The 11,813-nt window shown below is 62.1% G+C and overlaps 1 protein-coding gene across 1 annotated transcript in view; it reads right to left on the bottom strand.

Moving 5' to 3' along the window:
* LOC117640543 (mediator of RNA polymerase II transcription subunit 15) overlaps positions 1-11,813 on the bottom strand; it is a 39,017-nt gene that overhangs the window by 3,337 nt on the left and 23,867 nt on the right. Inside the window, exons 7-8 of the mRNA XM_034377074.1 lie at positions 666-827; positions 2-104 (exon numbers count right to left, since the gene is read on the bottom strand). Of these exons, the coding sequence (XP_034232965.1) occupies positions 2-104; positions 666-827 (265 nt within the window). The remainder of the gene's footprint in view (position 1; positions 105-665; positions 828-11,813) is intronic.

Raw genomic sequence — 11,813 nt, 5'->3', positions numbered from 1 at the left:
CCGGTGCAAGTCCGGGGCACTCGTAGACCGTGTAGTCTCCCTCCTCGTTCTCGTCCTCGCTCTCCGCCTCGGACATGGAGCCCCTGCGGCCCCCGGCAGCGCGGCTGCAACAACCACAACAAACACCAATTAAAAATTGAACCTCCCCACCCCTTGCCCTTCCCGCGGCCGCTTCCTCGCCACCGCAAAAATGGGAAAGGGGGGGGGAGGGTTTGCGGTTCGGCCCCTCCTCACATCGGCAGCCAGGCGGCAGCGCCGGATAAGAAGAGACTTGGAGGAATCCCGAAAATCCCCCTCAGAAGAAATAAGGGGCAGGCGTGAGAATCCAGCAGCAGTGCCAATAATACGCAGTCGCACAATGGGCAGTGGGGGGCCAGGCGGGGCCAGGCCGGGCCGCAAAGGGCGAGTAGGGCCGGCCGGGTGCTTTCGGCAACCTTTGTTCTCGTTGCAGACAAAAGGGAACTGATCCCCGTGACGATGAAACGCCGCACAGCGTTTTATTTTCGTTTTAATGCCCGCCATGGCAAGGGCATTTAAAAAGGGAACAAAAATGACCCCCGAGGTCGCCGACAGAGACGGTCAAAGACGTCCAGGGTCCCAAAGTGTCGCGCGGGTCGTCCACAACACGACCCTGGACGCCCCGATCGGGAGCGCCGTCCACTCACCTCTCCATGGCCAGGATCTGCTGCTTCTGGTGCTGGTAGTGGTACATCTGCGCGGACTGGGCCAGCCGCCGGTCGCCCGTGGGGCTGATGTCCTTGTTGGGCCCCGTCACGCCGTAGGCGGGGTACTCCACGTCGGCGGCGGCCTTGGCGTTGCGGTGCAGCCTGCAACAGACAGGAACCGACAACGCGGAGTCAGAAGATGCAAATTTCAATTTTCGCTGACGGCGCACGCGTGCGTGTATACACAGCACGTGCAAGGCACAGTGAAAAATTCTGTCCTAAAAATTAAAAAAAATATGCAAAACAAAAATTGTTTTAAAAAAAAGTTGCTTTTTGTTCCGCAAGGTGAGAAGGGGGAGCCGGGGCGCACGTCGGGGATTCGCCGGAGGACCGGTTCCAGTGTAGGCGGGAAGGCCACCGAAAAGTAGAAGGCGCACTGCAAAGCAAAAGGTACGGCAGCGGTCCGTACCGTGCCGACCTTTATAACCCGGGCGCGGGCGGGCATGCCCAGGCTAGCCGGAGGCAGGGCGGGCGGAGAGGGGAGAGGGAGGGAGAGGGAGGGAGCCTCGGGCCTCGGGGTGTGGTAAATGGCCCTCAACTAGTTCGCCCGGCTTCCAAACTTGTCCCTCTCGAGGATCGGCCAGAAATTGAGGAGACGAGCGGAAGCTGGCGGGGCTGTGGCGGGGCCGCGGCGGGGCTGTTGGGGGATCGGCCCGGAGGAGCCCGGCCCTGCCAGCCTGACGGGGGTCGGGCCAGTCGGAGGGGAGGGGGAGGGCCGGGCAACAGAAGCCCCGGTTGGGTAATCAAGTTAATCCCCGGCGGCCCGAGAGTCCGAGCCCCGTCCAGGTGACTTACCGACTCGGCCCGCGAGGCGCGCCGCCAGTGGCCCGCCACCCGACTGGCACACTGGCACGGCATTGTCACGTAATACGCTGGCCGTCATTAGCGCTGGAGCCTCCAGGCGGCCGCAGGGCCGGAGAGAAGCGGGCCGGAATCGACTGGAATTGAGGGCCCGGCGGGCAGTCGCTCAGTCCGACGCCGTCGGGCCGCGCCGCGAGCGCGAGAGAGACGGAGCGAGGGAAGGCCGCCGGGCCGCGCGTCATTTTCGCCACCATTCTCGGCCGGCCTGGCTGCGCCTCGCTGCGCCTGCCTGATGGAATCCCTGCGGCCCGGCCCGGCCCGGTCGGCCTCGGCCCCTTCCGGCAAACTGAGCGCGCGACGCGCCTGGCCGCCCTGGCCGCCCTGGCCGCCCTGGCGCCTTGACCTCCATCAGTTCCAACTTCCAACGCCCTTTTCGGTATCGCCGGGCCGGCCGGCCTCGGCCTCCTCGGCTGCCTCGGCCACGGAGCGGACGGCCTCCTTGGGGATGCCCGACCGGAACGCCGTTTCTTCTCCCCTGGGTTCCGTTGGCTCCTTCGCCCCGCACGCACGCCCACCCCCACACACACACACACACACACTCCCCCCCCCTCTCTCTCTCTCTCTCTCTCTCTCTCTCTCTCCTCTCTCTCTCTCTCTCTCTCTCTCTCTCTCTCACACACACACACACACACACACACACACACACACACCACACACACACACACAGAGTCATGACTTTGCGTAGCGGAAGACGAATCGTTACGTAGAGACGGCCGGCCACGCTAAACCTCGTGTCCAGTTCAAACCAGGAGCGAAAAAAAAATCTCAGACCGAAAAAAAAAAATAGTGTGCGGGTGGCGGAGGCGGTGAGTCGCAACTAACCGGGTGGGTTTCTCGTGCGCTGCCTGCCTGCTCGGCGGACGTTTTATTCAGAGAACAAAAAATTGAACGGGGGGGGGAGGGGGAAATGCCATGACCGTGACCACCCCCTCGGATGCGCGCCTGGCTCGCTCGGGTCGTCGAGAAATAATGCACGCCTGGCGAGCCTGGCCGCCCCTATCGGCCGATACGCTTGTTGAACAAGTTTGTGTTTTCTTTTTTTTCAAGCGCACGTGGCCCAATTTGACGGTGTGTGCGCTGCACTGTAGGGGGCGTGGCGGGGCGGGGCGTGGTTCGCGCGGTGCAGCGCCTCTCTTAAAGGTTGCCCCGCCCGCGCCGCGCCAGACTGCCATCACAAATGCAAGCGGGGCTTGTGCGCAATGTAACTTTAATTTGGTTTCATTTCTTTCTTTTTTTTCCTCCTTGGTGAGCACTTTTTCGATGCGGGACGAAACGAAACAGCAGAAACGGTTTCGGAGATGATGAAAAATAAGGCCGGATGATGATGGGGCTTGCTAACCAGGACTGGCTGGATGAAGGGAGGATCTTTGCGCCATCGGCTTCCAGCTGGGCAGGGCGTGTCGGCCGCGCCATTTCCCCGGGTATTTCGTTTTGCGTTCTTTCTCATCCATCTTTTTTTCGGTTTGGCAGGTTGGCAGTGTGTAAGACGTGCTATCACATGCATTGCGGCCGTGCGCTCTGACTCGAATTTTTTTAACTTTTTTTAACAGATCAATACGGGGGCGGCTAAATGCTGCATGGCGTGGCGACCGTGGCAACCCACAGCATGTGCGGCTGAGCACGATTTGCGCGTCTGCGTGGGGGAGTGAAAACGTGTGTGTGTGTGTGTGTGTGTGTGTGTGTGTGTGTGTGTGTGTGTGTGTGAGTTTATGACGGGAAGGATGTGGCTGGCCTGTTCCTGCGTACATCGAAGGGGGTTTTGCTGTCGTGTTTGCGTTCGAGGGTCCAAACGCATGTGTTATGTATGAATATCGTGCGCGTGTGTGTGTGCGTGCGTGTGCTGGCAATGAGGCGAGTACCCGATCGCTCTCGCGCTGCTCTCCCTCTCTCTCTCTCGCTCTCGAGGAGGAAGGCCAAACCCGGCCGTCTCCGTCTTGGTAATGAGAAGGGAGGTTCGCCCTCCCTTTGACTGCTTTGACGCTATTGTCGTTCGGCACCTCGTTTTCCGGGAGGGTGGATTACGGGCGGCGAGCGAGGAGCGAGCGAAGGCGCCGGGCGTGGCGCGTGCCGCTTGCCGCGCTTGGCAGTGACTGACAACGCCAAATTCGTCTCGCAGTCTTTTCCGGGCGCGCCACCAGCAGCGCCACCAGCGCCACACCACGCCACCCGTAGCGGCAACAAACGCTCCTTCACCGAACGTTTTTTTTTTCTTTTGTCTTATTCAGGGGAAGGCTTGGCGCGAAAAAAAAATGACATGTGCTTTGCGCGACTGTACAACGACGCCCAACGCGGCGCACCGCCGCCTCGTCCACCGAACTGTTCCCGCGTGTTGCGTGGCTGCCTAGCCAGTGGAAATTCAAGGAAATTACTCCTCGTCGACTTGGCTCCGGAAAAAAGGAGGGGGGGGGGCGCAGCCCGACGTAATCCATCGAGTAATTAAATCTCGGGAGGACTAAGCGATCGGAGGCTGGCTTTTGTTTTGCCACTACTGTACTCCCGGCTTCATTGTATAAAACAGAGAGGCGACGAGGAGGAGTAGGGCCCACAGAGCGCGAGACCCGCTTTGACATCGCGCGGCTTGGAGACCAAGATTGATGAAAGAGAGAGCAAGAGACTGAGAGAGAGAGAGAGGAGGAAGGGCAGAGTGCAGAAGAGAGATAAAGGGATCGAACAAGGCCTAGGAATAATGCATCAGCAACGAAAGTGCGCTCTTCCCCCACACACACACACAAACATACACACCCATTCACAGACAAAGAGAAAGAGAGAGAGAGAGAGAGAGAGAGAGAGCAACTCGCACACACAGCGCGTCAACAGGGGCTTTCGCGATTTAAATGTTTCAGCATAGCGCGAGCTCGTTCGCATCAAGATTACTTTCCGGGCCCGTGACACCATCACATCACGAGTGAGAGCGAGAGAGCGAGAGAGAGGGGTGAGGGGGAGGGATAGGGCGCGGGGGATTTGAGTCTTCGTTTGCGCCAGTTGGCCCACCAAAGACGCACGAGGGCGGGTCGCTGTGACGCTGCTTTGGGGTGCGCCTCCCCGCCCCGCTGCCCTCATGTAGTGACAGAGGGAATCCTCTCTCGCCGTCCCATGGCCCCGTATGGCCCCGTCGCTCTGTCTCTCTCGCTCCCGGCCTCCAGCCCGGCCCCCCAGCGGGAGTGGGAGAGAGACAGCGCTGTTCGGAATCAGCGAGCCGCGGATGGCTGCTGCCTGCCTGCTGCCGCGTGGGGTGGCTTGGCCGAGGGCTTGGCTGCAAATCCCGTGACGGTACGTCCCAAGTCCCAAAACGAGTCCCAGTCCGTACCCGCCTGACCTACAAAAGCCTGTCTCTGTCTCTCTCGCACACTGTTTGCGGTTTGCACCTTGTTTGCCGCCCCAACGGCGTGGCTTTCAAACACAATCTCGCCCTGGCCTAACCGTGCGGGTCCACAGATGCACCTGCACCTGTCGCACGGCCTGACCCTGGAGCAACCCTGCCCTGCCCACAAGCCCCATCAGTGTGGCGGCAAGCAGGGAGGGACTAGCCTCGCAAAGGGCGAGGACTGTACACTGTCCAAACAAGACGCTGCCTCCATCAGTCCGCTGTTTTCCCCCTAGTCAAACAGTGGTTGCGCTAGAAAAAAGTTTTGCAACGGCAGCGTCTCGCATCCGTCCCTGCCCAAGCTGTGCGATGGGTTCCACACACAAAGACATCGCCTCCAAACTAGTTTCGCAGTCGCGAGCTCCAGTCAGGGTCTAAAGGTCCGCGCAGAGAGAAGAAAAAAGGTTTCCCGTTACGTGATCCTCTTGGTATCCGCGCTTCGAGAGCACGACGGCGCAGGGCTAGCGCACGAGTCAAGGGTCTGGGAACGGTGGAAGCGCGATTTAGCCTCGTCTGTCTGTCTGTCTGTCTGTCTGTCTGTCTGTCTGTCTGTCTGTCTGTCTGTCTGTCTGTCTGTCTGTCTGTCTGTCTGTCTGTCTGCCAGCCTGACTAATTCAGCCCCATCCGAGCAGCCAATAAAGGTTCGGCCGTGCGTCGAGGCTTTTACCGTTTAAGGCGAGGCCGTGTCGTCTGTTAACCAAGGTAACTGCTCTTGTGCCGACCTAACAAAATCAGTCGCCCTCGACGGTAATGGCGGAGAAACGCGCGTGGCTGCACACAATCAAAAAAAGCCGGAGAAACAGACAGACAGACAGACGGACAGTTTTCGTTGTCCCCTTTCGAGCGGACTTCCCTGTGGCGCGCGCAAAAAGAGCGCGGGAACTCGGAGGCGTGGGAAGGGCAGCCAACTTTGGCACCCCGCGGCCTTTTCCTCATCATTCGGCAACGTTGGCAATGCCGGAAATGCGCGCAGAGGCAATGATTGTTGCGGCTCTTTGGCGCGCTCCACCGCGATGCGCATTCATTGGCCATGCCGCGCTGGCCGCGCTGCGCACCGAAAGGACCAAAAAGCCATAATTGCGGATGTGAGGTCGGATGTGCGGTTCCGGCGGCACGCTCCGCGCGCGCAATGATGGCAGCACTGCGCGCCAATTACTTTTCAGATGATGGGCTTTGAAAAACAAGCAGGGGCGGGGGGACGCTGTGGTTTGGCGCCCGCTCGCTCGGACGAACTCGTTTTGCCGCTGCCTCTCTCGCACCTTCACGGCACGCCCCGTGAGTGCGAGAGAGACAGCGCGACGAATCAGTCTCTGCAGACTCGCTCTGTCTCTCTCGCACTCATGGGGCGCCCCTCCTAATGGGAGAGCGACGGAACGCTGCGCGCTGCGCGGAATCAGCCAGCCGTCCGAGCAGCGCAACGAGTAGAGGAGAGAGGGCGGAGGTGGAGGCAACCGCAGCTTCTAATTGAATCAAAGCCATACAGCCATAGCAAGAGCAGCGAGAGCAGCGAGTTGCCCAAATTCTTGCTCCTGCGGCTGGAAAGCGGGAAAGCGGGCAGGCATTCCCCCGTCCACACGCCACCGGCCGACCGGCCGTTCCTGAGAGTAATTTGAAAGGGGAAGCCGCGGAAAACCCGATAACCAATAACGAACCACTAACGTACCATGTCATTCTGAAGAAACGTGGGAGCCGCGCGTGGAGGCGGCCTGCTGGCGGGCTCAGTACCGTCCTGCCTCTCTCGCACTCTCGGGGCGGTGCGATGGGTGAGGGAGAGAGAGAGACGTTGGGACAATCCTGCAGTCTTACCCAAACTACATGCAGCTGGTAACCCTATCCCCCAGAGGCAGGGGCGGGGCGGCCGCGTCATGAGGCCTGAGGCCTCTGGCCGCCTCTGGCCGCCTCTGGCCGTGCCCCGCCGAGCACAAGCCGAGCTACAGGCTACAGAAGGCCAGTGGAGCGGCGAGGATGGCCAAGCGCGCCAAGAGGGTCGCAGGGTCAGTCGGCAGTCAAGCGCAGCAACCCCCTCCCCTCCCCCTGCCCGACGTGGACCCGCGCTCGACCTCTTCGGGGACAACTTGTCCTGGACAAGGGCAATCCCAGGCCCCGTGTCCCCGGGTCGTTTCAACAACGTGCCACCGCACCGGCGGCCACCCCAATTTGAATCCGAATCCGCGGTTAAAACAACTACAGGCAGCGCGACGACAGACCGCGCCGTGATGGCGGCGTCCGATGTCGGTTCAGATTCAGATTCAGCAGCAAGGGCCGTAATGAGGGCGCCATACCGGGCCACGTGTGGCGTCGGTCAAGCGAACCGCAATGCGAATGCGAGCGCGGAGGCGTGGCGGGGGTGTGGCGCCGCGAACACATGTCGACACAGCGGCCGCGGCGGCCCCGAAGTGCCTTTTGCAGCCGTCAGCATCAAGCCCGGCATGAACGCGAATGGAGACACACTGCGAAGCCAGACCCAGTCTTTCCGATCCCCGGCTGTCTAGCGCGCAATGGAGAAGCAACCGTCACTCACAGGTCATCCTTGACCGTGTCCAGGCTGTCCCTGATGGTGCCGATGTACTCCTTGAGGTTGTTCAGCATCTCGGCGGCCGTCACGACGCGACGCGGGCGTGACTACATGGCGGCGTGCGCGTGACACTCGGCGTGACACTCGGCGTGACGCGTGGCGGGGCGCGGGGGCAGCGCGACACCGTCCTCCAGCACGACGACCACGACGACCACGACGACGAGCGCGGCGACGAGTCCGCCTGCGAGACGGAGCGGCGCGGCGCGCTGTGTTCGACGCGAGAGCTCCCCTCGCATTGCCTCGCCTCACGGCCACGAGGCGGGACTTCCCCACCCCGCCCCACCCCCTCCGTCTGACTGGGGCGCGCTCCGGCGCTCCGGCGTGTTGCGAGGGGTCGGTAAGAGGGACCACGACAGCAGGGGGTGGGGAAGGGGTTTGGTTTGAGGTTGCGAATGTGTGTGGGGGAGTGTTAGGGCAGGAGGTGTGCGATGGGTCCGGATAACTTGATTATCGCCTCGGTGCGCCGGGGTGGACGTGGTGGAAACAAAGTGCCCCCCCCCTCTCTCCGCTGCAGCTAATAACTGGGGAGCGTATGCTTGCGCGGCGCCAGGGATAGTTTGGAGGAGCCTGTTCTGGAAGTTTTTTCCCCTGCACCACCACTGGCGCACCGGGACGCATACGTTTGCGTCGGGAATTGGCACATTCCTCTGACGGTAGCGATATGGCTCGGGTCCCATTCGCTAGACCGTTCGCGTTCCCCGAGTGGATGCCTGAGTGATGCTGCACTTTGGCACGCGGTCTGGGGAAAGGGGGGGGGGAGGCCCTCTTTGGGGACGCGTGCCACTAGCGAGTAAGTACCGTTCCGTGTTCGCCGCGCCCCGGCCGCGCCCCGGCCTGGACGAAGAGGCCCCGCACAAGAAGGCCCCGGCCAAGGGGCCAGTGGGCCAGAGGACCCTGCATTTGCATACCAACTTGAAAATTCGAGGCGACTCCCGAAATGTGGGGGTGGCCGAGGGCTCGGGGTGATTGGGGCGAACCGTGCCGCGCTCGGGCCAGCAGAGACTCTCTCTCTCGCACTCATGGGGCGTCCCGCGTCGGTGCGAGAGCCAGCGCGACGACAACGACTCTCGGAGTCAGTCTGCAGGCCTTCTCGAGCAGGCCGTTTGGAGAGTCGGTCGTTGTCGGGGGTCCTTTCTAGGCTCCAGTCGTAAAAAAACAAAACTGGAAAGTCTATTTAGTCCTGTAAAAATGAAAGTTTCAAACTTTTTTTGAAATTGAAAGTTTGGAACTTTTGAAGTGGGTGATTGATGGCGTGAGATTCTGGCAGTGTATAGCGGTGGTGGCTGGCGGGGAAGCGGGAGGCGCTGCTGCAACTCAGTTTGCCATTAATCCGCTCAAGAGTGACTGCCCGGCCGCGCGGTTTGATTCCAGGATTGCCGCAACAGGGCCGCTCTGTCTCTCTCGCACTCGTGGCGCGCCCGGCGGGGGCGCGAGAGAGACAGAGCGAGGTTCGGCATCAGTCTGCAGCGCGCTGCTGCTGCTGACAATGCCATGGACTCGGTCGCCGTCGACTCGGCTCGCAGGCCTGGGGCGGCTCGGCTCGGGCAGCGCTTGATGATTGCATTGTGTCTCCAGTCCGACTGCCGACTCCACTCCGCGCGCGGGGTTCCTCGTTCGCCACAGGGCCAGGGCAGCCAGGGAAGCCAGGGTCCACGGTTCGGCAAATAGTGCTATTGTCTCGGCGTGTGCCTGGCGGCCGCTGGCGGCGGAGGGCGCAGGGACTTTCGCCCTTTGGTGCGACTCGACTCCCCCATTGGACACCGCGCCACTGTAATGCCTTTCCACTGTTTTCACTCCAGCGACGCGCGAGCCAGCCAGTTTGAACCGGGTAAATAGTAATCTCTTTTCTCTCACCCCGGCTGAGCGGGAGGGGCGGGGGGCAGCCTCTCTCTCCCTCCCCCTCCCTCAGCCTCCGGTGCGGGACGGACACTGTGCCACTCCACAGCTCTCCGGACTCAATAATCCAAGCCTCTCCCGGTAGACGCCAGTGACGGAAACGGACATCGGCTGTTTGTTGGCAGCCCTGGCAGTGCCGTGGCAGCTGCCGCCGGATGTGCTGTACAAGGAGAAGAGAGAAAAGAGGTGGGAGGGGAGGGGTAATATGGAACTGCATGCCTTCGGGCCTTCGGGGCGAGGTCCACATTCCGCAGCGCAGTGCGCCGCGCCCCCGTCCGGACCGCGCAAGGCTGCAAGGCCAGCCTGGCCGGCCTGCCCAGTGTGCCCCCCTGTCACGTGTCACTTCTCAAGGCGGACGCAAGGCGGTGGCTCAGGTTGGCCAACGGAGACAGATGACCGCACCGCAACAAAGTGCCGTGTCATGCGACATGTCACGCGACATGTCGAGTGACATGTCATCCCGCACGGGCCGTCCGTAAATGGCGTGCCCTACACTGCCCTATCGGTGAAATGAAGGGCCTGGGCGCGATAAGGGGATAAGGAGCACAACGCGGGGGATGGCATGTGGTGGCGGATCCGTTCTCGGAAAAACAGATCAACTGGACCGACCCACCGCTAATTTTGTGCGAGTTCCAAGGAAAACGGGCGCCGACAGCCGCGCCGGCCAGGCCAGCATTCGCCCGCGCGGTGGGCGGTTCGGCGGCGGGTCCGCGGGACGCTGGCGGCAAACTCAAACGTCGCCAACTGCCCTGCTCACAGTCAGCACTGCGGCCTTGCCGGCCCTTGCCGGGCCTTGCCGGGCCTTGCCGGGCCTTGCCGGGCCTTGCCGGGCCTTGCCGGGCCTTGCCGGTTTGTCCTCGGTTTGTCGGTTTGTTCTGAGAAAGACCGCCACGACCGCCAGCGCCAGCACCGCCGGCCACGCCACCGACAGCGTAGTCGTGGTCTCGTCGTCGTCGTGCACGACGGCCGACGGCGGCGCCCCGGCTCCACGCGCAGGACGCTTTTCCTCCCGGGAACAGGGACCCAGTGAATGAGGGAGTGGGGTGGGGGTAACGATGTAGGGTAGAGGGTTGAAGGGCAGGCAGGGAAGAGTCGGTGGCGTGCTCCTCTCAGCCCCCCTCACCCTCGAAGAGCGAAAAAAAAGAAGCTTTGCCGTGTAGACCGCTGCAAAGCCTCACCGGAGACGCGCTCACGAATGCTCTCTTCAGAACGTGCAGAAAGAGGGAGGGGAATCCGGACTTTTTATTGGAGGGGCGGGGGGCCAAAGTCCACACACACACACTCGCAAACACACACACGCACACACACTGAGCGCGCAGAGGCTCAACAGCCACGCAAATTGAATGCATTGCCGCCACTTTCCGGCGGCTCGATGCGGTGTTCCCCCACTCCCCACTCTCCACCCCCACTCTCCACCCCCACTCCCCACTCCCCACTCACGTCCCCAGGTGATCCCGGGGGCGCATCTCACGGCTTCCGTCCCACGCCACCCCCTTGGAACAAAGGGAAAAAATAAAGAGAAAAAGGACCTCTGCGGTTGAGATTACTCGTCGAGATAAAAAGACAGGCGGGCAGGCTGGCGCCCAGGCGGGCGGGCTCGGCTTGAGTGGAGTCAAGTCCACGCTGCGGGCCGGGACTGCGGGACTGCGGGACCCTCGTAGTCAGATTCCGAGCAGCGCCGTGTCTCTCTCGCAGCGCTGGGGCGCGCCGTGCGGCGCCGTGAGTGCGAGGAAGACAGAGCGACCAAGGCCTTCACGCTGTTGCCGCGACGCGCACAGAGTGTGGAGAGCGGCGGCACCGCGTGCGGGGCGTGAGGGGCACGTGCACAGGGCGCCCCGCAGTCGCTCTGTCTCCCTCGCACCCGCACGGCCTTACGGCACCCTCACGGCACGGCCCGCGAGTGCGAGAGAGACAGACGCGTTGTTTTGTCCGCCCCGCCGTCATGATACACCACGGCACGGTGGCATCAGGTACCGCGGCACCGCGCGCACAGTGTTGAGTACTTCCAGAGGAGGCGCGGCAAGGCTCAGCGCGAGCGAGACAACGGCGAACTGGCGGAGGAAGACCCTGAGTGGGAGCGGGCCTCTGTCTCTCTCGCTCTCACGGGGCCTCACGGGGCGCGCCGGGCGGGTGCGAGAGAGAGGGAGAGGACGGCGGGCAAGGCGGGCAAGGCCGCGTGGGCGGCCGTAAGCGGAAGCAGTAGCACTAGCTTCCGAGGGTCGCCGGAGAGAGAGAGACAGAGAAAGTTTCTGAGCACGACCGGGAGGAGGCAGGCAGCACGTGTCCGTATTAGGCTGCGGGTCGAGGAAGACCGAACTTTCTCTCTCTCTCTCTCTTCCCCAGTCATCGCAACGTGACGGTAACGAGGCTCGCTCGGCACATTAGACCGGCC

The sequence above is a fragment of the Thrips palmi genome, unplaced genomic scaffold (genome assembly GCF_012932325.1).
Source record: "Thrips palmi isolate BJ-2018 unplaced genomic scaffold, TpBJ-2018v1 HiC_scaffold_12, whole genome shotgun sequence".
NCBI classification, from domain to species: domain Eukaryota; kingdom Metazoa; phylum Arthropoda; class Insecta; order Thysanoptera; family Thripidae; genus Thrips; species Thrips palmi.
Note: the sequence above shows the minus strand (reverse complement) of the source record. Positions and strands in the feature narration are given on the sequence as shown.